The sequence below is a fragment of the Alexandromys fortis genome, unplaced genomic scaffold (genome assembly GCF_014885135.2).
Source record: "Alexandromys fortis isolate MF-2015 unplaced genomic scaffold, M_Fortis_MF-2015_v1.1 scaffold_84, whole genome shotgun sequence".
Classification (NCBI taxonomy): Eukaryota; Metazoa; Chordata; class Mammalia; order Rodentia; family Cricetidae; genus Alexandromys; species Alexandromys fortis.
This window is the reverse complement of record NW_026068017.1, coordinates 4,617,647-4,645,457: the sequence shown is the minus strand read 5'-3', so window position 1 is coordinate 4,645,457 and position 27,811 is coordinate 4,617,647. Positions and strand designations below refer to the sequence as shown.

At 48.7% G+C, this 27,811-nt stretch overlaps 3 protein-coding genes across 6 annotated transcripts in view; 2 read left to right on the top strand and 1 right to left on the bottom strand.

Annotated features, from left to right (window-relative positions):
• Positions 1–1,570: 1,570 nt before the first annotated feature.
• Cntrob (centrobin, centriole duplication and spindle assembly protein) lies at positions 1,571–24,418 on the bottom strand. 4 transcript variants are annotated; one of them, XM_050162710.1, is made up of 19 exons: positions 23,350–24,418; positions 22,559–22,643; positions 22,280–22,361; positions 21,719–21,875; positions 20,760–20,876; positions 20,342–20,458; positions 19,934–20,032; positions 16,886–17,122; positions 16,444–16,590; positions 13,492–13,625; positions 11,577–11,702; positions 10,949–11,111; positions 9,534–9,792; positions 6,898–7,052; positions 5,827–5,890; positions 4,877–5,047; positions 4,614–4,746; positions 2,785–2,857; positions 1,571–2,594 (listed from the first exon to the last, which is right to left on the bottom strand). In XM_050162710.1, exons 1-19 carry the CDS (start codon positions 23,644–23,646, stop codon positions 2,472–2,474), a joined length of 2,739 nt encoding a protein of 912 aa, XP_050018667.1. In that variant the 5' UTR covers positions 23,647–24,418; the 3' UTR covers positions 1,571–2,471. The 4 variants fall into 4 exon arrangements, with proteins under 4 accessions (XP_050018667.1, XP_050018668.1, XP_050018669.1 ...); XM_050162711.1 differs by having other exon boundaries at positions 23,359–24,418; XM_050162712.1 differs by lacking the exon at positions 20,760–20,876.
• Positions 24,419–24,580: 162 nt separating this feature from the next.
• Trappc1 (trafficking protein particle complex subunit 1) lies at positions 24,581–26,445 on the top strand. Its single transcript, XM_050162764.1, has 5 exons — positions 24,581–24,677; positions 24,769–24,867; positions 25,005–25,075; positions 25,509–25,647; positions 26,099–26,445. The coding sequence occupies exons 1-5, from the start codon at positions 24,597–24,599 to the stop codon at positions 26,225–26,227; spliced, it is 519 nt and encodes a 172-aa protein (XP_050018721.1). The 5' UTR covers positions 24,581–24,596; the 3' UTR covers positions 26,228–26,445.
• A 148-nt stretch (positions 26,446–26,593) lies between these two features.
• Positions 26,594–27,811, top strand: part of Kcnab3 (potassium voltage-gated channel subfamily A regulatory beta subunit 3) — a 7,006-nt gene continuing 5,788 nt past the window's right edge. Inside the window, exon 1 of the mRNA XM_050162763.1 lies at positions 26,594–27,587. Within this exon, the coding sequence (XP_050018720.1) occupies positions 27,355–27,587 (233 nt within the window). The 5' untranslated portion in view covers positions 26,594–27,354. The remainder of the gene's footprint in view (positions 27,588–27,811) is intronic.

The window sequence follows — 27,811 nt, the reverse complement described above, 5'->3', positions numbered from 1 at the left end:
CCAGGTGCCTGAGCATGGAGGTTTTCTTCAACTCTTTCGGTTTTTTTTTTTTTTTTTTTTTTTTTTTTTGGTCTGTTTCCCTTCTCAGTATTTTCCCAAGATAGTCATGGAGGATGGAGGTGTTGGGTGGGAGTTGGGGAGTTGGCCTTGATTTCCTCCTCCCGCCTAACTTCCTTCAGTGACAAAGTGGACATAAAAATCAAAGCTGTCCTGCCAGGATGACCTCCCAGAGTGGTTAAGTCGGCGCTGCGCCCTTTCTCTCTGTGAGCTCTTTTAGGGACATAACCTCCAGCCTGCATGTCAAGAAAAATGTAGGGCACGCGGGCTGACGGAGGCAGGCTGGAGTCTGGGGATAATGAGATATGAACTGAACGTTCATTTTGCCAATATTTTTAAAAAGTGTCAAACCAACTCTTATTTATTTAGTTCTACCAACAGATCAGTTTGGTCGAACTAAACATTCCTAAAGGTGGGGCTAAAGAGAAGCCCCTGAGCCTGGTGCTGTCCCTGTAGCCATTTGCCTCTTATTTCCTTGCTTGTACACATCAGAAGTCCTGAGCCAAGCTGCGGATCCAGTAGCCTAGATGGCAATGAGCAGGGCCACACAACTGCCTAGTCAGTCATCTGCTCCCATCCCCTGCCCCTTGAGAAGCCCAGGTGCCAGGGGACAAAACAAATGTAACTCTACTCACCGTGTGAAGCTATCCGCTGGCATGGCTATGCTGGAGGACATCAAATAACTCAGGGTCAAAGAGGGCCTGGTCTGCCCCTCAGAAGCCAGCGCACTGTTCCTTGAGTGCCCCAGTGGCTGGTCTGCCCCTGCATTTCCACTGTGCAGGGCTGCAGATTGCGGCCGGCAGGCCTTAGAGCATTCTTTCAGTCTGACCCCAACTGCCTGCTTTCTACTCTGTTTAACTCTGGGCTTCCCCACCAAGACTGGTGCCTCAACTAAGAAGTTTCATTCTGCTAGTTTTTGAGGTGATTCTCATTCTGTAGTCCAGGCTGGCCTGGAACTAGGTAACCCAGGTTGGACTCAAACGTGGCAATCCTCCTGCCTAAACCTCCTGAGTGTTAAAATACAGGCACAGGTCACCTTGACCAGCTGTCACTTCACCAGTATGGAAGGTTTTGAAAACGACTGTTACTTTCTTGTCAGAATTTATTTAAACGTTTTATTTATTTATTTAGGTTTTTTAAAGACAGGGTTTCTTTGTGTAGCCCTGGCTGTCTTGGAACTTGCTATGTAGACCAGGCTGACCTCAAACTCAAGAGATCCTCTTGACTTCTGCCTCCTCAGTGCTGGGATTAAAGGTGTGTGCCACCACTGCCTGGCTTATTTCTGTGTTTTAGAGCTGTTGAGTTTACTGTCCAAACAAGTCTATTGGCTGGACAGTGTCGATTGCGTTTGGGTGGGTCACTCAGTCTAGGGGTTTGTAACCCACCCTGCAATCAGTTAGTTATTCCAGGGTCACGGAGGGGCGCTACCTGGAAGGGAATGAGCTAAGACAGAAGAAGGAGGCCAAGCAGATTTGTCAAAGCCTCCGTTTATTAGGGACGGGTTACAGTTTATATATGGTAAGGAATGGGGGGCAGGGCAACTGGATTCTTGTCGCTTGTTCCAGGTCACGTAGGCCAGGAGGTAGGCCAGAAGTCACAAGTTGCCACACCTGGTTCCCTGGATAGCTGGAATGTGAGGCAGGTTCCGCTAACAGATTAACAGTTAATTGGGTGAGGGGCAGGTTTTCTCAATAGAACATAATTATGGGTGTGGGGTTCTCTGCAGACTCCCCAGAGTGATGGTTCCTGTAATGATAGGGGGAAATGGCTCCTGACAGGACAGGGCCTGTGAATCTGAATCCCCAGTGCCACTCAAAAGACTCATATGATCTTAGCAGAAATGCCATGCACACTGGCATATGCTTGTAACCCAACAGGTATGCAGCTGGAGGGGGAGGGGGGCTATAAATTTGCAGGTAGCCTGAGCTACACGGAGAAAAACCTAGTCTCAAAAACAGAAAACAATTAAATTTCACATAAAAACAATCTAAAACGTTTTAAAAGACAAAACTTTCTCCCCAGCATAAAAAGGTTTTCTCAAACATTTTATACAATAATTTACTTTTATTAAGTTTATAATTTTTTAATTACCCAAGTAATACATACTTATTTTAGAATACAAAATGTATATATAAAAAAAGAGCCACTCATAATTTTGCTACTATCGGTTAACTGCTGCAAGCAGACACTAAGCCCAGCCCACTCATCCTTCTGGTCACACATCAAAGATTCCAGACATTTTCTCATAGGAAATCACAAAGATACTTTTTAAAAATACTCAAACAGTATTTTTAAAGGTTTCTTTACAAAGCTGCTTCCTACAAATTCTCCATTTTCCCAGTTCCTCTGATACAGACAGAGACTATGGGCATTTATGAACATGAACAGTGAAGAGGGAGACAGGCGGGGCGGGCTCATCTCCAGATGCCTCCCCTACCCCTCATGCTGCTATGGGCAGGGTGCCCACTTTTCTTCCGTGCAGGCTTTTCAGACTTTGGGGCTGAAGCCAAGCGTCGAGGGACAGCCTGGGAGGGGATCTGAGAATCAAGGGGAAAGAAGAAAAGTCATCGTTATATGCCCTCACTTTCCCCACAGAAGGGCCCCAACCAGTGGAGGTGTGAGTGGAGGAGCTAGGTGGGGTAGCAGGCCAGCCAGGGAGTGTGGAGCGCTGAGGACCAGTCAGACAAGAGCCTTGCTCTCCCCTGGTCCCTGCTGACTTTCCCTCACCTCTTTCCTGGGGATCTCACCCAAGCGGGAGTCTGTATTTCTTCTGGAGACAAGCTCCCCTTGGCCATCGGTCCTGCCATACAGAACAGATCAAGGGTGCGAGTGAGGACCATAGCATAGCTCTGTATGGTCTCTTAAGAGTGTGAGTCTCAGACGGAAGTGTTCAACCTGCCAACATGAGGCCTAAGGCTCAGTCATCAGTCACAAAAAGAGAAATGAGAATGGAATGGAACTGGACACTGTGCGGGAGGAGACTTTCTAGGACCTAATGAGTTACTCTGGACCCAAGCTTCAAGCTTCTCTCTCTCTCTCTCTCTCTCTCTCTCTCTCTCTCTCTCTCTCTCTCTCTCTCTCTCTCTCTCTGTTTTCCAAGATAGGATTTCTCTGGAATAGCTTTTGTAGACTAGGTTGGCCTCGAACTCATAGAGATCCACTTGCCTCTGCCTCCCGAGTGCTAGAATTAAAGGCGTGCACTACCACTGCTTGGCGGGGCCCAAGTTACTTAAACTGAGGTACAACTAGATATGAAGGTGAAGAACTGGAAAACGGAAAGGTTTCTGAATAAGACACAATCAAACTTTAATTCAAAATCAAGCCCCAAATGAGGACAAGGTGCTTCTGGGTGCAGCTGTGTTGTGAGACTTCACTGCACCCTGGTCCTAAGCACACAGCACACATGCTTTACACCGCTCACTGCCTGGAACAGCTGGCTCTAACCCAGTCCTACTGCACATTGTAATCACAGTGTTCTTACTGTACAGAGGAGTGTTCTGCGCTCATGGGCACAGGGGTTTACTTAGAGAAAACAAGGACTGTGTTTCTGTACTTGTGTACCAGGTGCACACATATATGTGCGCATGCACGTGGAGGCTAGAGGACAGACAGCCTCCTCATGTTGCTCCTCAGGAGTTGTCCATCTTAATTCTTCTTGAAACAGGGTCTCCCCATGTGGCTGGCCTCAAACTCACAGAGATCCACCTGCCTCAGCCGCCCAAGGATTAAAGGTGTGTGCACCATCATTGCTTGGCTACCTTAGTTTTTGAGTCAGGGTCTTTTATTGGCCTGGGGCTCAGTGATTTGGCTAAGCTGGCTGCAGGCCAGTGAGCCCCAGGGTCTTTTCTGTGCGTTCTGGGGTCACATGCAGCTCTTGTGTTGCCAGCACTTCACAGGGGCTGTCTCCCCAACACTGCCATTCCCCATCATCTACCAAATTAGCATATCTTTGGGTTGCATTCACACGTCTGATTTGAAAAACTCTTGTCTGAGTTGCTAACTTCAAGTTTCATTAAAAAAAAAAAAATCAAGGCAGGCATGTTCACACATGTCCCTTTAGTCCCAGCACTTGGAAGGCACAGGCAGGCAGCTCTTTGAGTCTGAGCCAGTCTTACCTATACAGTGAGTTCCAGGCTAGCCAAGGTGGCCCAGTGAGCCCTTGTCTCAAAAATATATAATAAACAAATAAGCAAATTTCCTTATGATTTACTATGAATTAATGTTTGATTTGTTTAAAAAAAGATTTTCTCAGGTAAAAAGGGTCACGTGGAAAAAGTTTTAGAAGATCTTCAATAAATAAAAAAAAAAAACTCCTAGGATTCTGAGTTTTGAGCTTCTGGGTAGAGAGGAAAGAAAACTGGGGTACAGATACGTGGGTGGGAGTTTAAGAAGAAAAATCAGTAGAAATGGAAGCAAAGAGATGGGGAGATTGTGAGTCTACATTTCACCCCTCATCCCTCTGTGTCCCCTCCCCACAAGGACAAAAGCCTGCACTCATTGGATACACTGGGCCTGATCACTTCTCAATCCAAATTCCTCCCATCCCAGGCTCATACCCGCCATGCTCCAGCCTCTTCAGGTACAGCAGCAGGTCCTCAGCAGGCAGAGCACCCCAACCCCGAGCCTGGTACAGTCGTAACAACTCGGACACTTCCATCTGCTGCCTCGGGGAGTTGAGGCCCTCTGTACCTGAGAGGCAAGTAGACACCATTACTCGAGGGCTCCTCTCCCAGCCTTCATCCATTTCCCTAGGAATGGTCTGAAGGAAACGGTCTCCAGCATTTCCTTTTCTTTTCCTGGCAAACCCTGGCCTGCTTACCTCTCTCTGGGGAGCCACTGCTGAGACCACTGCCTTGTAAATGGGATGAGGGAAGCTCGTGGGCCCTGAAAAGACTAGACGCCATGGCTATGGGAACTTTGGTCTTATGGACAGGAGGTGGAAGGCGTGGCACTTGAGGGGCTTCCTCCCAAGACGAGACGGTCCGAGAGCCTAGCAGTAGGACAGATATACGAATGAACGTGGGCACAGCTCACAGAAAGCAGCTCAGAGGCCTGGGTTCAGTCCCCAGCACAAATATAACGGCATGGAAGCCCACATTCACACTCTCAGTGCCTGGGAAGTAAAGGCAAGGTGATCGGGGTCCCCAGTCACCTCAGACTGCGTGAGATCCTGTCTCAGAAAGAAAATGGCAATCCTTTCTTCCAATCACAGTTTTCTATGTCCTGGGTTTTATGTAATAAAAGAATAGTAAGTATGACATCCAGTGATCACCATGTATTATAGCATAGGTGTCTGGACATTTAAGTGAGTCCTTTTAAATTTAGCTATATTAGTTTAGCAGTTATTAATATATTGCAAAGTACCAGAAATTACTGTTTCTAACAATACCAGGTAAAATATAAATTCATTTAGAAATGGAACCCAAATTCAAGCCGGGCACTATGACTCAGTCCTGTGAACCTGGTGTCTGGGGGCCAGGGAAGGTTACTGCTGGGAGTTCAATCTGAGTAACGGCAAGTCTGAGGCCTGTCTGGACTACAGAATGGATCCTGTCCCAAAAAAACATTCAAACAACAACAACAGAAGAAATGGAATCCAAATTCAAATAAATGTATATAAAATCTCTCTACAGAAAACGACTGTGACCTTGTGTCTAATTCAGATTTGTTTTCTATGCTAAGACAGGTAAAGCAGAGTCAAGTCCTACCTCCTACTTCATCCTAGATTGTCAATTCCCAGCCCCGACCTTCTTCACAGTTGGGACTCACCAGACTTAGGGGGCAACAGGTCAACAGAGGGGTTTTCATTGCTCTGAGGTGCTGTCTCCAGCAGCTGAGGAAATAAAACAGGATGTTCCCCTAGAAAACTGGTAGAAAGAAACCTAGGGTCCAAGGGAACAGGGAGTCTAGGGTGGGGCCTAACTTCCAGAGGAGAACCGTGGGCTAAGAATGAGATAAATTAACAGTTGAGATAAATAACTGGTCCTAAAAATAAAAAGGCAAAGAAAGGGCTGGGGAGAAGGCTCAGTGATTAAAATTCATATTGAGCAAGCATGGGGACCTGAGTTCAATTCCCAACACCCACATCAAAGCCAGGCCCACTAACAATGGTGGCACATGTCTTTAGTCCCAGCACTGGAGCCAGGAGGATCTATGTGAGTTTGAGGCCAGCCTGGTCTACATAGTGAGTCACAGGTCAGCCGGGGTTATATAGTAGCGCCCTGGTTTTTGTTCTTTTTCTGAGACAGGGTCTCTCTGTGTAGCCTTGTCTGTCCTGGAACTCACTTTGTAAACCAGACTGACCTTGAATTCACAGAGATCAACCTGCTTCAGCCTCCCAAGTGCTGGGATCAAAGGTGTGCGCCACCACAGCCAGGCTGAGGCCCTGTCTTTAAAAAAAAAAAAAAGCCAGGTGTGGTGTAGGATGGAATCATTTTGCAGCCTCAGCACTTAGGAGGGAAGGAAGAGGGAGCCAGGCTAGTCCTGAGGGCTTGTGGTCGGTCACTCCAGCCAAGCAGTCAACTCAGGGTCCAGTCAGAGACACTGTCCCAAAAAGGGGGGACCTATAGGATAAAACAGCTGACACTGACTTCTGGGTCACTTCACAAGCATGCATTGCGTGCGTGCACACACACACACGAGCACAAGCACAGCCATACACCACACACAGGCACACACATACAGACAAAGGCAAGGACTCCGTCAGGCACAGTGACAACCCTGTGATTCCTGTTCTTGTGAGGCTGAGGCAGGAGGGACACAGATCTGGACTGGATGCTAATCCAGAACAAATGAGTCAGCAGGTAAGAAAAATGGAGTTCTAGGTAGAATCGCTCTTACCTGCTGCAAAAAATTCTTAAGGCCTTCGAGCTGAGAAGCAGGAGGCAACCCTGGTTTTAGAGAGCCATCACCGTCAGATCCAGGGTCTTCCTCCAGAAATGGTCGCTCTGCCCTGTGGTCCACAGTGAAGGCCTCCAATGCAGAGAAGGGCCCGGCTGTAAAATGAGACAGGTGCCTTGGCATGCACGTGTGCTGTACATGGGAGAAGTCTCTCCAGTCGTGAACCTGCCAAATGCTCCCAAAGAAAAGGCCATAGAAGGGTGGGGGCTGGAAGTTAGCTCAGTGGCTAAAAGTTCTTCCAGAGGACCTGAGTTTAATTCCTAGCACCCACATGCTCTCAAACATCTTAAGTCCAGTTTTGGGGATCCAGAGCCCTCTTCTGGGCTTCACAGACACTGCATACATGTAGTCCACAGACACAGAGGCAGGGAAAAGATCCACATTTTTAAAAATCTTTTAAACAAATTAATAAATGTAAGAGGGACACCACAGCTAGATGACCCAAGAGGTTTTAAAAGCTGGAGAGTGAGGAAAGGACTTGTCTGGAATATCACACAGCTGAAATACAGAAATACAGACAGAAGCAGAAAGTCGTGGCCCTTAAACTCTACACAAGTTTACCATAAACTCCTTAAAGAACACAAAAGACATGCTCTGAGGACTGGGAAGTGGCTAACAGAGTGCTCACCTAGCAAACACGAAGCACTGGGGGTTGACCCCAGCTCCACTGACTGGATGTGGCGGCACCCCTGTAATCCCAGCATTTGAGAATCAGAGTTCAAGGTCACACACTTGGATATGATAGTGAATCCAAGGCAATCCCCACCTTCTTTTTTTGGTGAGCTTGCAAGATGGCTCAGCCAATAAAGGGACTTGCTGCCAAACTTGATGCCCTGAGTTTGATTCCTGGACCCCACATGATATAAAGAACAAACCAACTCCCATAGCTCCACATAAATACCAAGGCATGGATGTGCCTGTAACACACAGACAAGTAAATAATGTAAAAAAATTACAGTTTATGTGTGCAGTGTACAGAGGCCAGAGGACATGGATCCCCTTTACTGAACCAACCTGGAACTGTAAGCCCCAGTCGTCCCCAACCCTGTAGTGGTTTAAATGAAGATGGCATCCACAGACCCATAGAAGTGTGGCTTTACTAGAGGAAGTGCGGCACTGGTGTTGGGCTTTGAGTCTCAGACGCTCAAGCCAAGCCCAGTGTCTCTCACTCTCTTCCTACTTCAAAGGCCCAGACCACAAGTGGATTCACCCACTTCAAACCAAGCAGAAAATCTCTCACAGGTGTGCCCGCCATTCCTGGGTTTTAGTTCATTCCGGGTAGAGTCAAGTTGGCAACCAAGAGTAGCCATCACAGACCACGCCTCCCCAAAGGCTGAGGTTATCAGTGATGATCACACACTGACTTTCACACGGGTGCTAAGGTGTGAACTCAGGCCCTAGTGCATATAGAGCGAGGGCTCTTACTCCAGCCAAGCCCGCACTTCCCTCTTCTGCTGCACTAGGGACTGATCCTAGAGCCTCGTATGAGAGGCAAACATTCTGCCACGGAGTTACAGCCTCAGCCAAGGCCTGGGACTCTTTTATCCTCCTGCCTCTACCTCCAAAGTGCTGGGATCACAGGAAATGCGCCACTATTCCTGGATCTACTATTTTTTTTTCCTTTTCTGATAGGGTTTCATGTATCCCAGACTGGCTTCAAATTCACTATGTAGGGCTAAAGAGATGTTAAAGAGTGGTTAAGAGCACTTGTTGCTCTTAAATAGAACGTGGGTTCAGTTCCCAGTACTAGCATGATGACTCACAACCATCTGTAACTCCAGGTTCAGGGGATTCAATGCCCTCTCTGGTCTCCACAGGCACTAGGCATGCATGTGGAGCACTTATATACATGTAGGCAAAACACTCACACACATAAAATAATAAAAACAATTTTAAAACCACCTTACTACACAGCTAAGGATGACCTTGAACTTCTGATCTTTTTGTCTCCACCCATTGAGTGCTGGAGATAGAAAACAACTCAGCAGGTGGTTTCTGTGATGCTGAGGGTTGAACCCAGGACGTCACACGTGCTAGGCAAGCACTCTACTGACAGCTAAGCTGCCAACCTCAGCACTCTTCATTCTAAAGTCACAATTGATCAACATGTTTGAACCACAAAGAAACCCTATTCATCAAGTCACAGCTCACTACACCAGGGACGGCCACCCTTCGGAACAGCCCATCAATAGGTAAGTACCATCTATCACCTGGATTCTTTAAACTGGGCCTAAGAAACTATTAAGTGTCAAGAGCCTGGGTTAGAGTGAGTGTCAGGACTGGTCAAGTCCATACATAAGCCAAGGTTATAAGGAAAGAGAGCCACTAGTGTGAGAGATCAGAGGTAACGGTAGCCTTTTACAGAAAGAAGCAAGGGTGTAGAACGAGGCAGGCAGGTGAAATATATTCCCAGAGTGGTAACACGGCCACTACTCCTGCCACTTCTGACTCCAGTCCTCAGAAGTCCATGTACTCCTATGATATCCTCTTCCCTTTACAGAAGGAGCTTCTGCTAAGACATCAGAAGGAAGCCATTCATGCATGGAAGAACACCAGTGGCTTCTGCCCTCGGTTACCTGCGGATGGAGCCATGTCAGGTTTGGGTTCCAGGGGCTGGAAGGAGTTCTGGTTCTGGAAAGGGGGTCCCAGCAGGAGACTAAGATCTGGGGAGGTGTTACAGAGAACAGAAGGTACTCCAGGCAGATCATCCCTCACTTCTCGGCTTTGCTGCAACACAGGTTTCAGGGCCACAGCCATTGGAGGCATGGCCCAGGTCCTCTTCTCCCCCTTCTCTGGCTCCAGAGGCCCAGGGCTAGAGGGCTCAGCGGGAGGAGCCTGGCCAGGAGAGAGAAAGAAAGCAAGATCACAGCCCGGTGGGCTCAAAGTCTTACTACAGACATTTGAATATGATTACAAGCTACTCCAATTTCTTTCAAGGAGACTGGGTAGCATTGAATTTCTATCAAATTTTAAACTGATTTTTTTTTTCATATTACAATTCTATTTCCAGAAATTTTATAGTCAAATTATATAATTACATGCATTTTAATATTTATTGTAACACTATAAATATAAAATACAGAAAACTACTTTGGTATCCAGGAATATGTGCTTAGGCATATATAAAGCTATACAGCCACAGGCAGAGGGTGCAGCTATGACAGAGTTGAGGGAGGAGGGGAGATGCTAAAGACCAGCTCATGCTGCCTCTGGGGAAGGGACCTGGACACAGAGGCTGGGTCCTGGGGTAGGATGGAGGTCACTTTTTACTCTACACATTTTTTATTGTTTACACTTTTTTGTTTTTTTTTTTTTTTTTTACCACATACATGTTACTAACTCTAAAACATTCTAGCCAATAATCACATCACAAATAAAAAAAAAAGTAAGAGATGCCAACATAAGAAAGACTAGGAGTGAGGGCCCCTACCTTACTCTAGGGCAGGACTTAGCAACAGTGTGTGTGTGTGTGTGTGTGTGTGTGTGTGTGTGTGTGTGTGTGTGTGTGAAGGCCAGATGTCAACCTTGAGTGCAGTTCTCAAGCAGTCACTTTGGTTTTGGTTTTGTTTGTTGGGTTGTTTGTGTATTTGCTGTGTTTGCTCTTCCTTTGAGACAGGCCCTCATGCAGCCTAGGCTTATCTTGAGTTTACTGTAAAGCTGGAGGATAACTTGGAGCTTCTGACTTTCTGCCTCCACCTCCCCACAAGCAATTATGCCCAGCTATGGGTTTTAACATTGATTTTAGTGAAGTTTAGTCAGCTCCTCATGCTTGCAAAGCAAGTTCTCTCCCTAGCCTTAGCAACAACTTACTGCCATAATTAATTCAGCCATTATTACACCAAACTAGTATCACACATTCATTCATTCATCATTCATGTCAGTCCTGGAATCACAGAACTATGTCCAATGGACTGGGGCTAGTATGGTGAGCTACGGTCATGGAAAAACAGTTTACTTGGGCAGGACAGATGTTCTCTGGGGCAATGCCTACCTGAGGGTTGGGAGGCAGGAGCGTGGTACTTAGCAGCTGGTTGGCCTCATCCCAGTGGGCCTGCAGCATGGCTTGAATCCTTTCTACCAGCTCCACCCGCTGTTCCTCCAGCTGCTGGTTGCCACTCTTCAGGTCACGCACTCGAGCTTGCTCCCTTGCCAGTCTGAAGAAAAGAGAACAGCTGGGAAGATGGCTCAGTTCATAGCCTGTTTGCTGCAGAAGCCCGAGGACCAGAGTTAGGATCCCCAGTAAGGGCAGGGTGTGGCAGCGCACATAGGGAACCCCAGTGCTGGGTGAGCCTAGGGATCCCAAGAGCCTAACAGCTAGACAGTCTAGCCAAACTGGTGAGTTCCGAGTTCAGTGTCTCAAAAAATAAGGTGAAGGAGACATCTGATCTGACACTGATCTCTGGCCTACACATGGCCCAAAGGAACATATACATACTCCCCATACACACACACTAAAGAGGTGACTTAGGGATTTTAAGGAAACAGAGCTTAGAGGACACGAGTCAGGACACCCTACCAGACCTCTGAAGTTATTAAGGATTTATACATTAGGGGAGGCCCTATCTTCTGAAAGGCCATTCTGGGCGTTACCCACTGCAAGAGGAACCCAAGTCCAGTACCTGAGCTCATAGTCCTGAGCCACCTGCTGCTGCCGCTCCTCCCGTTCTGCCATTTCTACCTTGAACTGAGCCAGCTGTGTGGCCAGCTCCTGTTGGTGCTGTTCACTGAGTTCCTGTAGCTGCTTCCTAGGAAGGCCCGGGGGAAAAAGACAGACGACAGATGGGCCATGCCACCAGGGGGCTGGAAAGGGGCTCAGGGTTTAAGAGTGTGCCACGTGCTGCTCTTGCAGAGGACCTAAGCCTGGTTCCTAGCACCCACACCGAGCCGCTAACAACGGCTGTTACTCCAGCAAAGTTTCAGCATGTCTGTCTCAGGTGGCAGCTCCATGGCTTCCCTCTGACTCCTCCTCCTTTCTCCCATCATTCAGTTTAGTTCCCCCCCTCCCCAGCTCTATTCTATCCTATCAGGCCGAGCCAGTTTCTTTATTAACCAATGGTAATCACAGCATACAGAGGGGAATCCCACATCACATGTGTGTATCTACGTAATTAGAAATAAAGCCATTGTTAAACAGAAAGATGTGATCAATGAGATAAAGATGGAATGTGTGTAGGTAAGGGGAGATGTGGGGAGCCTGACCAACTAAGACTTTCTCAGAGGCCCGATGAAAGGGCAAAGGAAGCTTTAGTCCTTGTCCTTGTGGACTTGGCGAGGCCAGTCTAGGTTTGGAGCCAGTGTCTCCTCAGACAGTCAAGAGTCAAGGTTGTAGGTTCTGAGGACCTGACTTTTCCCCCTTGGCTGTGGTTATCAGTCCCCAGGTATCAGCTATGTCTGAGGTATCCTATGTTCTCTTTGCCAATATTGTCTGACTTAGCTCGCCGCTGACCTTGACCACACCCCCACAAATAGTATATAAGATGTTGTACTTCTTCGTCTTTTTTTTTTTTTTTTTGGGACAGGGTTTCTTTGTGTAGCCCCAGCTGTCCTGGAACTTGCTCTGTAGACCAGGTTGGCTTCAAATTCAGAGATCCACCTGCCTCTGCTTCCTGGGTGCTGAGATTAAAGGCATGTGCCACCCCCACCCAGAGATGCTGTACGTCTTAATAAACTTGCTTGGACTAAGTCATCAACTTAGGCGAGACCTGCTGGTCCCAGCTGCTGCTTCTTTTTTCATTTTTCATCCCTCGTCTTCCCACTCAACTCTGCACCTTTAGGGACCCTTATTCCTGTGGGTTCAGGTTAGGGAGACAGCTGCAATCAACTGGCCCAGTCACAGAAAAGGGACAGGTAAGAACAAAGCTGACGCTACAGAATGTCTTCCCAGAAGCAACATTGCAGTAGAGTTTTATGGGAAATCAATAGATCAGCTAATCAGTTTGGTTTGGTTTGTTTGAGACAGGATCTCACTATGTAGCTGAGGCTCATCTCAAATTTGCAATCTTCCTGCCTCAGCCACCCAAACTGGGATTACAGAACTGTAATCCATGCCTAATTGAAAATGACATACTAGAAAGCATTTCCACCTAGTGCTGTGTCACACGGCCTCTAATACCAGCACTCAGGAGAAGGTAGACTTCTGTGAATTCATGGCCAGTATGGTCTACATAGTGAGGCCCTGTGTCAAAAACAAACAATACAAACAGAAAGAAGCTCTTCTAGAGCACATGGATGAGGGCTGGGGTGAGAGGAGGCTGGGATGGGAAGGAGGCTCATCACATGCCGCTGTGGACAACACACTTCAGCACTGTCCTGTCCCCAGTGCCAGCTAAGGGCTATGCCTTATGGGAGAAATCCGGTAAGCCTCTCCATAAGCACTTCATGGAACTCTCCCAAGAGGGACTAAGATCTTAGAGGCTGGACTCAAAGTATGCTGGGAGTCACACTGGAAGAGGGTAAAAGGCTCTGAGCACATGGGCAGGAAGCTAATAACATTTGCTGCTGCCAGAGAAACATTTCTCTCCTAAGTTCAAGTACCTGTGATGGTCCCTTAGGGAAGCGGCCTGCCTCAGGCTGCTCTCATGAGCCTCTGCCAGGCGCTCGGTCACCCGCTGCTCCAGCTGTACAGCCAGCTCTGACTCCATCTGGATCCGCTGGCTCTCATACCGGGCCTGGGAGTAAAAGAAGAGGGACTGTCAGCTCAATTCTGTTTGAGCTTACTCCTCTAAGCAGTGGGAAATTAAGCAAAACTAGCACCAACAACCCTGCGTCCATCATAAGGATGAAAAACAGGAAATCTGCCTCAGAGAGTGACACAGGTTCCCGTTCTTTCTTTCTTATTTGTTTGTTTGTTTGTTTGTTTTGCTTTTTTGAGGCAGGGTTTCTCTGTAGCTTTGGAACCTCTCCTGGAACTAGCTCTTGTAGACCAGGCTGGCCTTGAACTCACAAAGATCCACCTGCCTCTGCCTCCCAAGTGCTGGGATTAAAGGTGTGCGCCACAACCGCCCGGAGTCCTTTTCTTTATTGAACCATAAGACACATCAAATAGGGGCTGAGAGATGGCTCAGAGATTAAGAGCATTGCCTGCTCTTCCAAAGGTCCTGAGTTCAATTCCCAGCAACCACATGGTGGCTCACAACCATCTATAATGAGATCTGGTGCCCTCTTCTGGCCTGCAGGCATACACGCAGACAGAATACTGTATACTTAATAAATAAATAAAAATTCAAAAAAAAAAAGACACATCAAATATGCACACAAAAGTGAAAATGGCTTTGGACAGATATATTAACACAATGAAATGTTAGGGCAATCTGCATTTTGTGTCTGTGCTAATACATGTATTACCTCTACCTGAACCCCGGAGGCATTCAGTCTACACCGAGACCCACCTGCCTCTGCCTCCTAAGTGCTGGGATTAAAGGCGAGCGCCACCAATGCCCAGCATTTCCTGCATTTCTTAATGCCCAAATCTTTCATCTTATCTTCTTTCCAAGCTGTAAACCCATATACCCAAGCCAGGTATGTGGCTCATGCCTCAATTCCAGCACTTGGGTGTCTGAGGCATAGGATAAGGCCAGCCAACCTCTACATAGCAAGACCCTGTCTAAAAAAATAAAAACAAAATAACTCATGTACCCCAAAACTTCACCCCAACAGAGGTGTACATACTAGATTCCCCACCTCTCCCTGATGACACACCTAAGCCCATTCTTGCTTGTTTGCTTCCTTTGACTGGTCATTAATTCTATTTTTTAACTTGCTCTCAGAACTCAACCATTGCCCCTTGGTTTTACACATTAATACAGAGGCCCACAGTGGTCCTCCAGAGTCCTTCAATGTCGTGTCTCCCCATGACGGAGACACACTTCTCTCCAAGCGTTTCCACCATTCCAGGGATTGGCGAACTCAATTAGTCCCCACTGCTCGCTTCCTGTAATGAAGTCTGACCAGGAGATAGCCATACCCACCTACTCAGGTGCTATCGCTGCAGTGTGTTATAGTGGTAGAGCAATTACAACTGCGATCACACTATCCACAGAGTCAAAATACCTACTCCCTGGTCCTTGGCAGAAGGCTAGCCATGCCCCACGGTCAGAGTCTCACTAAAGAGAACCTAAGATTCCAGCGCTAGTTAGGCAAGGGTCTTTTTGAATGTGTAATGATTTGCCTGCAGATATGTCTGTGTACCGTGCTGGAGCCTGGTCCACAAAGGACCACAAACGGGTGTTGGATCCCTTAGAACTGGAATTACAGATAGCTGTCAGCTGTCACGAGAGTGCTGAAAGTCAAGCCTGGGTTCCTTTGAAAAGTAGCCAGTGCTCTTAACTGCCCAGCCATCTCTCCAGCCCCAGAAAGAATTTTGGCTGTTGTTTTAACCAGTACTGGGTGGAGTTGAACCCAGGGCCTCATACATGCTGAGTATATGCTCTACCACCAAGCTATGTCCTAGCCAACCTTTTTCTTTTGGAGACAGGATTTCATAAGTTGTCTAGGCCATCCTTGAATTCACATTAACACTGTAACCCAGGCTGGGCTAGACCTTGAGATCCTCCTGCCTCAGCCTTCTAATTAGCTGGAATTACTGAACACTGTTTTCAATCTAGTTGTACTTGACAGTTTTTGGTACTATTTTGTGCCATGTTATGAGCTATTATCGGGATTTCCCAACTCAGAGGTGTTGGTAGAAACTGGTCTGGTTAGATGGCTTAGTAGATAAAAAAATATTTAGCATATAACCCTAAAAACCTAGGTTCAATCCCAAAAACTCAAAGGAAGGAAAAAGTTGTTCTCTGACCTCTACACATGTGCATACTTACCCCCCCACCCACACACATACCACATATACCACATATATAATGATAAATAAAAATTTTAAAAGATAAAAAGTAGGGGTTAGAGAGATGGTTCAGTGGTTGAGAGCACTGGTTGCTTTCCAGGGGACCGGGGTTCAATTCCCAGCACCCATAGAGCAGCTCACACCTGTCTGTAACTCCAGTTCCATGGCTTCTGACACCCTCACACAGTCATACACGCAGGTAAAATACTAATGAACAAAAGATAAAAACAAATTATATATTTTAAAAAGATAAACAAAGTAATGATAAATACAAAGCAGACCATTACCAACTGGAGTCAGGTCTGACCAAAGCTTCCAACTGCTCAGTCAGCGCACACAGCGGGTGAGTCTCTATCATCTCTTTAAGGGCAGTGTAAGGGGAGGCTGCGGTCAGGGTGGACTATATGACAACAGTGTAAGTATCCCAGATTTAAACCAGCGTGGTCTAAAAGTAACAGTAAGCTAGCCCACACTGTGGGAAACTGTCCTTCAGTGAGGAAACAGTAGAGTCTAAGACAGTATTACCAAACTAATCATGGTAAGTCCCAAATACCTGGGATGGGCAAGTCTTCCACAATTCCCAGAAGTCGCGGTATGTGCTCAGACCTGCTTTTCCAACTACAGAAACCCCCTAAGAACCTGCTGCTCACCTGGACCAAGCTCATCTCCAGCTGCAGTGCGTCTCTCTCTCTCCGGACTGTGTCCAGCTCCCCTTCCAGCCGCTGCACCTCAGATTGCAGCTGGACCAACTGCTGCTGGGCCTCCCGAGCTGCCTGGGCCTCCCTCTGGCTGTTCCCCTAAGAAGGAAATCCAGTTTCAGGGCGTTCCTCACCTCCCAATTCCGGGCTACAGATCCCAAGTCACACTCCATCTCTCGCTCCTCCCATCTGTCCTGTTTCCCCATCCCTGTTTATTGTTACTCTTTGGCCTGTTGCCCCCAGACCTTCCCACTGGTCCTCAACTTCCACACAAAACTCTTGATGCTCTGTCCTTGTTCCCTGTTAACCTCCATATTCTGTCATCTCATCCTAGTTAGTAATTTTCCCCAACCCATGCTTCTACTTCCCTGCTCTTCCAATTTGGCAATTCTACCTTCTCTCTTTCCAGCTGAGTCTGGCCTTCCTCTTGCAGAGCCCGAAGGTGTTCCTTCAGCTTGTGCTCCTGCTGGGTCCAGGCCTGCCTTTCTTCTTCTAGAGCAACTTGAAGGGCCTCCAGCTTGCAGCGCTCATTGAGCTGCCCAGCCCGAGCCTCATCCCGCTCCTCCTGGAGGGCCCGGCACTGCTGCTGCTCCACCTCCAACCTCAGAGTCAGGGCTTGCCTTTCTTCTTCCTAAGGCCCCAGGAGAAAGCCGATTTCTTTAGCATGTCCTCAAAGACCAGCAACCTGGCAAACCATCCCTATACAATGTGAGTGTCAAGAATTACGGTCACTAAAAACGTAACAGCTGACTCGTTCACAGGATTATAATACAGTGGGTAAGAAATCCATGCCACTGCTCCACAGGAGTGAGTGCACGCCTGATACTGTAAACCTAGCAGAAATCCAAAGCTTGACAAATATGGGGGTGGGGTGGGGGGGCGGGTAGCTACTACTACTGTCTTGTTAAATGAACATGATGTCAAAATGTCCTCTAAATATTTATGTTGAAGGGTTGGAGAGACAGCTTAGAGGCTAAGAGCATCAGCTGCTCTTCCAGAGAATCCAGGTTCAATTACCAGGATTCACAAGGTGGCTCACAATTGTCTGTAACTCCAATTCCAGGAGGACTGAAGCCCTCTTCTGGCCTCTGTGAGTACCAGGCATGCACATAGTGCACAGACATATATGCAGACAAAACAACCACACACATAAAATAAAAATTTTAAATTCATATTCAAACACACAGATTTGTGGAGCTCTCAACCTTGGTCAGAGAAGGTTCACTCACTCTGCTATGGGAAGCACTCAATTCGGAAACTCAACTGGCAACACTATTGCAAACAAGTGACTACTAAGGGCTCAGCCCTAAATGGAGGCATCTCTATCTTTATCAACCCCCTCCCAAGGCTCAGGAAACGTCAGGAAGAATGCATGGAATAGCAATTGCACTCATGAGCACAGCAGTTATGGTTACGTGCAGATCTGTGGGTAATCAAGCCAATGAGATCAGGCAACAGCTGAAAAGGTAGCACCAACTGGACTAAGTGGGTTATCCCCAAAGAAAAGGAGAACATGAAGGAGACATACTTAAGGCCCTCTGGGGGAGCGTGAGGATTTGAGGTGCATTTATCAAGACATTGTTTATATGTGCAAGACTGGTAAAGAATAAATGAAAGATATTCTACTTTAAAAGCAGACACACCTTGCCTTTACCAAGTGAGGGTGCTATTAGAAGTTACCTGCTCACAGCCAGAAACAGCCTGCCCAGCACATTGCTCCTGGCGTGTAGCCTCATAGCTTGAGAGAAACTTACATAAGGCCCCAGTCAGCAGCTTTCCACCCCGAGAGACTGAGTACACTAATGCAGGTGTGTGTGAAAGGAGCTGGAAGACCTTATGCAGCTTGTAAAGGGAACACAAGGCCAAGAGAAGACAACATACTGTGGGCTGTGAGTGTGTGATACAAACACCCTGCTTCTTATGAAATCTTCAATACAATTTTAATTTTCTTTTCAGACAGAATTTTATTATGTAGCTCTAGATGTCCTGGAAGCAGGTAGACCAGGCTAGTCTTAAACCCACAGAGATCTGTCTGCCTCTGCCTCCCAAGTGCTGGGATTAAAGGTGTGTGCCTGGCTGACATTTTTTTAGATAAAAATAATAAGTATATTAGGTAGACCTGGGTTCAAATCTCAGCCTGAATCCTACTCTTCATGTGTGTTTACTATGTGGTTTTTGAGTCAGTTTGGCTACGTAGCCAGGCTGAGTTTAAACGCACGACCCTCTTGCCTTAGCCTCCCAGATGTGTATCCCACCATGCCCAGTATACTGTGTGTCCTCAGATACACACCATTATCTGTAAGAGGAAGATAAGCACATTGCCTTGTGAGGACTAGAGTAAAAAGTGTATATAAAGCATTTAGCAGTGTCTGGCATCTAGCGAGTATTTAATGAACAGCTATCACTGTCATTATCAAAAAACCAAAACAGTCCAGCCTCCTGAGAAGCTGGCCGAGGGGCTCCACCACCCGCACTGTCAGACGTAGTTGGTAAGAACACAAGTACCCATCTGCATGTAGCAAGCATGTGTCATGGAAGCAACATGTTCCAAGGCTACTAACTCACACAGGTATTCACGTGACCACTCCAGCTCTAGGAGTCCCGAATGAGTCTCATCCTACACTGTTTTAGACTATGTAACCTAGATCAGAGAGTTCCATACCTGACTGAACAAAATCACCTAGAAAATTCCTGAAACCCACAACGTATCTGTTGAGTCTCAGGGGTAAGAAACTGAGGGTGTAGCTCAGCAGTAGAACTTTTGTCTACCATGTGTAAGGCTCTAAGACTCCAGGGTCCTCTAGCTATTAAAAGTGTGTGGGGGGGAATGGGGCTGGAGAGATGGCTCAGCAGTTAAGAACACTGGTTGATCTTCCAGAGGACTGGGGTTCAATTCCCAACATGATGGCCCACAACTGTTTATAACTCCAGTTCCAAGGGTTCTGACACACTCATTCATACCAATGCACATAAAATAATTTTTAAAAAGTGGGGGAAGTGTTCTAAGGAAAGTGTGTGTGTGTGTGTGTGTGTATGTGTGTGTGTGTGTGTATTTGGAGATAGGGTCTCACTATATAGTCCTGGCTGGCTGGAATTCTCTATATAGACCAGGCTGGCCTCAGACTCATAGAGATCCATCTGCCTCTCTCTACCTCCAGAGTGCTAAGATTAAAGACCTGAGACACCACACCCAGGTCCTCAGATGGGTTTACTGTTTTAGTAAGGATATAATTTTCAGTCTCTCCAATTGGCCTGGCAAGAGCGGCAGGGCTGCTCTCGGTAGACTATCTGGCGGATGCCAGCAGAACTGTGTTCTGAGTATGCACCTGAGCAGCACTGCCCAGGGCTACTCAACTGTACATTCCTCTAGATCGCCCAGACAACACACAGGCCCCTAGACACGATCACCTCCTCCACTGCAACCAGCCAGCTGCCTTCTCACCAGTGCCTCTCTTTCCCTCTGCTGCAGTCTAGTGCCCTCCTGCTCACGATTCAGGGCTTCCATGGCCTCAGACAGGCTTTGTTCCAGCCGGGCTACTGTCTTTCAGGAGAGAAAAACAGAACAATGAAAATGAGGAAAATGCCTCTACTTCAGAAATAACAAGCAATGTAAACTTGAAGCCGCAGTGTTAACTAACCAAGAGAAGATGGTATGAGGAAGGGAAACTGGGAAGCCACCTCTAATGTAAATCTGACAGTGTATGCAGTAATAGAGGAAAAGGGGGGAGGGGAGAAAGATCGGCAACTACAATCAGAGGCCAGACTTTTGGGAACCCTAATACCAAAGCCATTTCTCCCCATCTAGACTTCTAAGACCTAGGCTCTAGTGCCACATGGGCCAGTCACGCACCTCCTGCTGCTTGCTTCTGGTGAGTTCTGCTACCTGGCGCTCCTCCTGAAGTCCCCGCAGCACCTCTGTCCGCTCAGCCTCATGTCGATTCCAGCCCTCGACCACTCGAGCCAGGGTCTCAAGAAAGGCAAGTAAAATGGAATTTCATAATTGTCTCTTGCCCTCTTTTCTATAAGTCATTAGCCACGTCCTTCTCCCAAGTCAGAAAACCTGCCCGTCTCTCCCCGCTGTTAGCACGCACACTCAGTGGTTAAGCAGAGTATGATAGTTCATACCTGTGATCCCAGCACTTGGGAGGCTGAGCGGGGATGGCCATTAAAAGCTCAAAGGAAGACTATATAACGAGATCCCACCACCCCATTTATACCTCCACAGTGCCCTCCATGGGGAGACCCACCGATGCTCGCTACCCTGTCACCTTATCTAGTTGTTCAATCATGATATCTTTCTTTCGGTCAGCAGCCACAGCCACTGCTAGCTGTTGTTGCAACTCTAGCACGCGAGACTGCAGGCCCTGAATGTGGCGCTCACAATGCTGGAAAGAAACATGAGATCTGTGGGTGCTGCTTGTTCTTATTCTGACACAACACCAGACAGTTCAGATCTGTAAGGAGCAATGGGCTAGAGGCAGGAAATTTGGATCCCCAAAACAGAACTGTCTGAAAAGAAAGAATCAGGAATTTTGGAGCAGGAACCTTAAGAACCAAGACCTCCAAACACTTTCTTCTACTAGCTCAGGAAATGGTTGTTAACTTCCACGCTCTTCCCTTTCCTGGATTTCCTTTAAACCATTTGGCAGAGGTGTAGCAGCAACCTACACTGTAAAGTGTGGGACGTTACTCCTGCTCTAAGGAGCTCACTGATCACAAAGCAGAAAGCCTTTCATTCATAGCTCAGCATTTAAAATGATGGGGAGAGTTCCAAAACTGACAACCAGTGACTCTGCCTTTTCTTCATTCTGTTCATCTCTCTGCCCCCCAGACATGAAGGCCGACAGCCATGGAGGGAAGAGCACCACAGCACCCATAGCTCTAGAGCTCTGGGTAAGCCAATGACGTTCCTGACCATTCAACAAACAGGGGGTTTCTTTCTGTGTTAGGCATATTCTAGGCCTTAGAAAGCCAGTGCTGAATAGGACAAGTACTGACCTTTGAAGAGCTCAGATTTAAAGGGAAGAACCAACAAGATGTGTATGAGTAATAAGCTGATAGAGGGAGTCAGGGATCTGATGATTCCCTACAGGGAAGGTGGCACACTCTACACAGGACAGTCACTGAGGGCCTTGCTGAAGACCCAGCCTTCAGGTTTACAAACCCTCATGCTCACTTTTCCACTCAAGGCTCCTAACTTCTAGAGAAGGAAGCCTTTGCTTCTCACCTTGCGGCGTGTAAGTTCTGAGTCCAGCGCATCTCTCAGTCCCTGAAAATCTGGGGGGTTGGTGGGGGGCCCTGGTCGGAGGCTTGTATAGCGGGGAAACAGCTCTTCCAGTGCCTGGGCTGAGCTGGCTGGAGAGAGGTCGTGCAGAGGCCGGGTGCTGAGCAAAACAGATAGAGAATGTCAAAACTGGGAAAACCTTTGAGACTCACTGATCCTACTGTGGTATTTGATACATCAGGACTTGCCCAAAGACATAAAGCTATGGCTAAGTAGAGCCATCAGCAGCACAGAGGCCTGTGATCGGCTCCTGATGTTCCTTCCTCCGTATCACAGCTCCTAGAATGAGGGCTAATAACAGCAGAAACAAGAATATTCTTCAAGGGGAAGATGGGCGAAGGATAGAGAGCGCTAAGTACTAGACAGCTCAGGTTCCAGAAGGAGTAGCCAGAAAAAGATGAGAACTCAGGGCGAGCTTCTGGCTTCCCTAGAAAGTAAGCGGTGACAGGGAATGAGGGGGTGGAACAAAGCAAGGGAGCCACAAGAACTCCAAGGAGCACTCACTTGAGCAAGGTAGCCGTGCTGTCACTGTCAAAGGAGTCCTCTTCCCGTCTCTCTGAGCCAGCTCCCGGGATGAGGGGATCCCCTGCTCGCAGCCCAAGAGACCCCAAAGTAAGGATCAATTAGGAACAGAGGCCATTTGAAGAAAAGTGGGCCTCCACTCCCCTAACCCCTTCCCAGAGAATGGGTGCTTTCTCTTGTCTCGAGTCTTGCCTCAGAGGCCCGTCTCCTGCCCCTACACCTCAGCTTTCCTCCAGGATTCTAAGGCAGGGGCCGACTTACGATAGGCAGTATCACGTGAGGTATGGAGCATGGTCTGGAGCTGACCCCGAACACTTTCCATCTCAAAGATATGCTTGGACCCATCCTAGGGGAGAAAAAGCAAAGCCCACAGAAGTCACATTTAACCTGTGTAATCTATAGTCTACACACTTCCAGGGGAGAATTTTTCAAATAGGCCTTAGAAAATTGAGGAAAGCAGTTAGACGCAACAAAAAAGATCTTAACCTTGAACCCAAAACCCAACCGTTTACAGAAGCCGGAAAGGAGAGCCAGTGAATAAAGCAGCAGCCAGCACACAAAGCTGGGGGGTACTGCTGTCAACTGTAGAGCAAAGGCCTTGACCGAAGCCTGGCGCAGCTTCCCTACTGGATTCCAACCCGGGAAGACCTTTCCCACTGGTACAACTGCCTTCTCTAGAACACGCATGTTTAATGACTCTTATGCCACACACTGAAATGTTTGAGCTGAGAGGACCTTTACATATTTTGCTGCTGTCCTTAAATTGCTCCGGCTCTCACTTGAGTCCAAGAAACCTAATCTCCACTTCCAGGGCACCAACTACTCTACAGTGCAGATGTCTGACCACGTAAAAACAAAACACTAGAAACATGGCAATTTCTCAATCTGCTGTTTCACGCCATTCCCTCAAACTCATCTTCTAGGAGATGAGAGCAAGAAAACCTGTGTACTTAGGAGATAATTTACATCTAATAATAGATTCAAGCCACAGCAAAGCTTAACCTGAAACACCAGAGCTAATGCTCTCTAATACCCGGATCTCCAAGACATACCTCTCTCACCTTTTTCTTCAGGTTGTTCTCCAGTCCAACTGACAAGCTGCGGCTCAGTTCTTGAGCCAAGCTGTCTATGCCCTCATTAGGAGGCGAGGAGGCAGAAGCTAAATAGAGCTGGGCTCGGGCTGTCGCCTCCGCCTGTCGGCTGAGATGCAAAGAAGTATAGAGCTGGGAGGTGACCTCAGAGGACACCTGGCTCAACCCGGGAGGCTCTGATGAATCGCTCAGGAGGTCCTCCGGCCGCAGAGGTGAACTGGGTCTGGGAGCAGCTGTAGCCATGTGTAGTGAAGACATCTGGACACAGCAGTAAACTGGGAACTCCTGACTGAACTTGTGGATAAGTTCACCGAGAAGGGAGGTTTGTAAGAAGACCCCGTGGTGGAGCCTCAGTAAATAAGGGTATCAGGGCTTTCTGGTTAGAGGAGTGTCCACTGGCTCCAGGGGTCATGGAGAGGGCAAAGACATCCCTTCTGGAAGTCGTGTAAAGCGGATGTACAGGACTTTCGAGGTAGTGGACAGAGGACCCACTGGGCAAGGGCACCGCTAAAGTTCCTTCCTAACCGGAGTGCTGGAGGCCGCGGATCAGCTTCGGCAACAGCTAACTGGATAGTTCTTTTTCACACTCAAAATTTGCAAACACAGACCCCAAACCAAATCGGGCCCAATGTTTGTCCCTCAACTGGTTTTAGTGCAGAAAGAAGCAAGACTTCATTGCCACACCACTCTCCCGCCCCTACTTCACCTGTTCCACCCAGAATCGACTCCCTTGAGTTTCCCCTCCAACCCTGCCTGGAAAGAAAGCCACAGCAGAGGCCGCAAGAATTCTTCCCTAGCCTACCCTAAGACAGCTCTATAAAAGGTTCTAGAAAACACGCCGCCCCCCAACCCGCACGGCCCGCATGGGATCCTCTACCGCGACCACCCGGTTCTGACTGCTCTGAACATGTCGGCCCCTAGTTTGCCAAGATGAAGAGAGCTGTCCCCCACCCCATAACCTCAACAGAGAAAAACCAAAGACCAGCCCCCCTTCCAGACGCAACACTCGGCTCTCAAAACCGTTGGCAACCTCCCGCCCACCGCCTACAACTCCGCCTCCCACGAGTTACGTCACCCGCCCGCGAGACCACGCTTCCCCACACCTCCCAGGGCTTCAGAGGCCTGGCCGCGCATGCGCATGGCGTCGGTGCGCAGGGATTGGCTGCGAGAGAGAGGCGGAGTCTGGTAAGACTATCGGGGCGGAGTTAATGCTCGGCTGGCGAGGCTTGCGTCCCGTCTGGGCTGTGGAAACCGGAAGTAGCTTGTCACCCTCACTCGCAGCAATTCCGGTGAGTCCGGAGGTGGGGTTCCCACCTCACTGAAGGACCCGTTTCGGCAGAGTCGAGTGCATGCCATTGAGCGAGGCTCTTTATCTTGCAGATGACTGTCCACAATCTGTACCTATTTGACCGGAATGGAGTGTGTCTCCACTACAGCGAGTGGCACCGCAAGAAGCAAGCGGGGATCCCTAAGGAAGAGGTGATCGGACAGTCCCGGCATACCCACAAACGCACATGATCCCATCCCAGTCCCTTTTCCCCAAATCCAGGTTCCTTCCCACTCCCATCCTGTCTCCTTCCATAGCCGAGTTCTAACTCTACCCCCTCTTCCTCCAGGAGTACAAGCTGATGTATGGGATGCTCTTCTCCATTCGTTCGTTTGTCAGCAAGATGTCCCCGCTAGACATGTACGGTCCCGTTAGAGGGGGTGTTGAAGGGAGGGCTAACTAGCCTTGGGAGTGGGAGATACTGTTTTGAAATGGAAGTGGCATGTGGCCCCAGAGAGGGGAGGGGAATATTAGAGAGCGAGAGAGAGAGAGAGAGAGAGAGCGAGAGAGAGAGAGAGAGAGAGAGAGAGAGAGAGAGAGAGAGAGAGAGAGGCTGAGTCTGGAACTAGAGTCCTGACGCTGGCAGGAGCGTCTGCAGGGAGAGTCTGAGAGTAGGGCAGGTGAAGGCAGCAGCACTAAGTCGAGGGATGGTGGAGATGATGTTAGGTGTTTTATTCAATGAGGCTGCTACACACCACCTGTTTATATTGAATAGGAGGGAGTTGACCTTGAGGGGACCACAAATATTTCTTTGGGAGCGATTCCACTCCTGTTTCAATACCTGTTTCTGCAGGAAGGATGGCTTTCTGTCTTTCCAAACTAGCCGGTACAAACTCCATTACTACGAGACGCCCACTGGAATCAAGGTTGTCATGAACACTGACTTGGGCGTGGGCCCTATCCGCGATGTGCTGCACCACATCTACAGTGCGGTCAGTGTCAGCCGGGAACCCTTCTCTCAGAGTCCTAGGAGTCCCAACCCGTCTGTGTTCTATCCCTATTGAACTGTTTTCTTCAGCGCCTTCAGCTCCTTTAACAGTGAGAGCTTTCCTAGGGGAGAGGTTGAGTGCTCTTAACGATTTATTTTTAATTTTCATTATACGTATTGTGTAGAGGAGGTGTGTGCGTGTGAGCACAGGTGTTTGTGGAGGGCGGGAAAGAGTGATAGAGTCTCTGGAGCTGGATTACAGGTAGTTGTGAGCCGCTCACCATGAGTGCTGGGCGCTGGCTACCCTCTGCAAAAGCAGTGTGCCTTCTTAACTGCCCAGCCATCTCTCCAGCGCCCCCCCCCTCGTGTATTCTTACGTCCCTGGGGTTATACCAGGTTTGAGACTGAAAGTGAGACGTGTCGCAAACCTGGCTCACACACCCTCCTCTCCACAGCTGTACGTGGAGTTGGTCGTGAAGAACCCTCTGTGCCCGTTGGGACAGACAGTGCAAAGTGAGCTCTTTCGCACCCGGCTAGACTCCTATGTCCGATCTTTGCCCTTCTTCTCTGCCCGAGCTGGCTGACACATCTACCTCACCCCTAAGAAGAACCTGTGACTGTCTGGACCCTTGTGACTTGTGGCACTGTGAGCCCTTCCATCTCCCTGTCTCCCCCTAAGAGCTTCAACCTGAAGGCCCACCGCCCACTGCCTTCAAGTCATGAGTGAAGCCCGAAGGGGTCCTTGACAGTTTTATCCGCTGCTTGACTCCACGAGAAACAGAATAAACTTTCTGTCACCCTCTGCTGCCTGCCTGTGAGTTTCTGTAGCCCCTCCCAGTGTGACAAAGATGATACCTCTGGTAGTCACACATCCCCGAAGCCCTTGGAGAGGTTTTCCCAGCAGATTTCGCCATTCTTTTACTGCTCACATCTTACCAGCTGGATAATTCTTCGTTGCATTTTAGAATTTTAGCAGCAACCTTTGCTACCACTTGCTAGGTGTAGTACACGCATCCTGCCTCACCTCTAGTTGTCACAATCAGTGTTTCCAAACCTTGGTTTTTGAGGGACCAAAAAGCCCCTTTCGAATGCACACCACTGACCGGGAGGAATGTTGACATATTTCAAGTACAGAAAGTGAGAAGCACGTTCCTAAAACAAGACGTTCTGACCAAGGCACACTGATTGTTCGGAAGCCTTCCTCGGGCGGAGCTTATGCAGATAAGGCAGCGTGTTCGGCTGGGAGGCAGGCGGTTCCATGCAGATGAAGGGGCGGGTCCTGCATGTTGAAGAGCTGGGCTCGCTGCCGACGCGGCTGGGAGCACAGCGGTCCCGCAGCGGTTCCAGCTGAAGTGGCACCCGTCTTTCGCTACCCCTTGTTCCTGGGTCTTTATCCTTGAAGACCGTCCTCGACTTTATCTTTATCCTTACCCGTTTATCCTCCTGCTCCCTGCATCACAGCCCCCGGCATCTGAATACCACTCCTGGCACCCCGCACGGTTTTCCTTTCCCGCCGCAAACCCCGCGACCTCCAGCAGCCCGCCCCCGCGGCCCCATCCCGGTTGGCTGCTTTGACTGACTGCAGCCTCCTCAACCTTCCCGCTCTCTCAGGGTCGCGCTACTACCACACCAGTGTCTGCCCTCGGACTTCCCGGCTCCCTCCTTCCTCCCCCCAGAGCCCCCTCCCCCGCCCTGGCCGGCCGGGGCCGGCATGCAGGTGTCCATCGCGTGTACCGAGCAGAACCTTCGCAGCCGGAGCAGTGAGGACCGTCTGTGTGGACCCCGGCCGGGTCCTGGGGGCGGTAATGGAGGGCCAGTGGGCGGAGGGCATGGGAACCCTCCGGGGGGTGGTCCCAAGTCACGAGCTGCGCTGGTCCCCCGACCCCCAGCACCCGCTGGGGCCCTTCGAGAGAGCACCGGCCGAGGCACTGGCATGAAATACAGGTATGGGATGGCCAGGCAGGCTACCTATTCGCTTCCCTTTCGGGACCCCTGGGTTAGTCGCCACGACCCCTTCAAACTTAGCTTAAAAGGCCACTATTCATTTCCCCTCTTCTTTCTGTCCCTGGCACTCCCTCACTCGGTCTCTGTTAGTTCCCCTAACTATGAGACCAAGTTTACTAAGGTTGACAGTGTCCTGTCGTACCTAAACAGTGCTCCCGAACTGC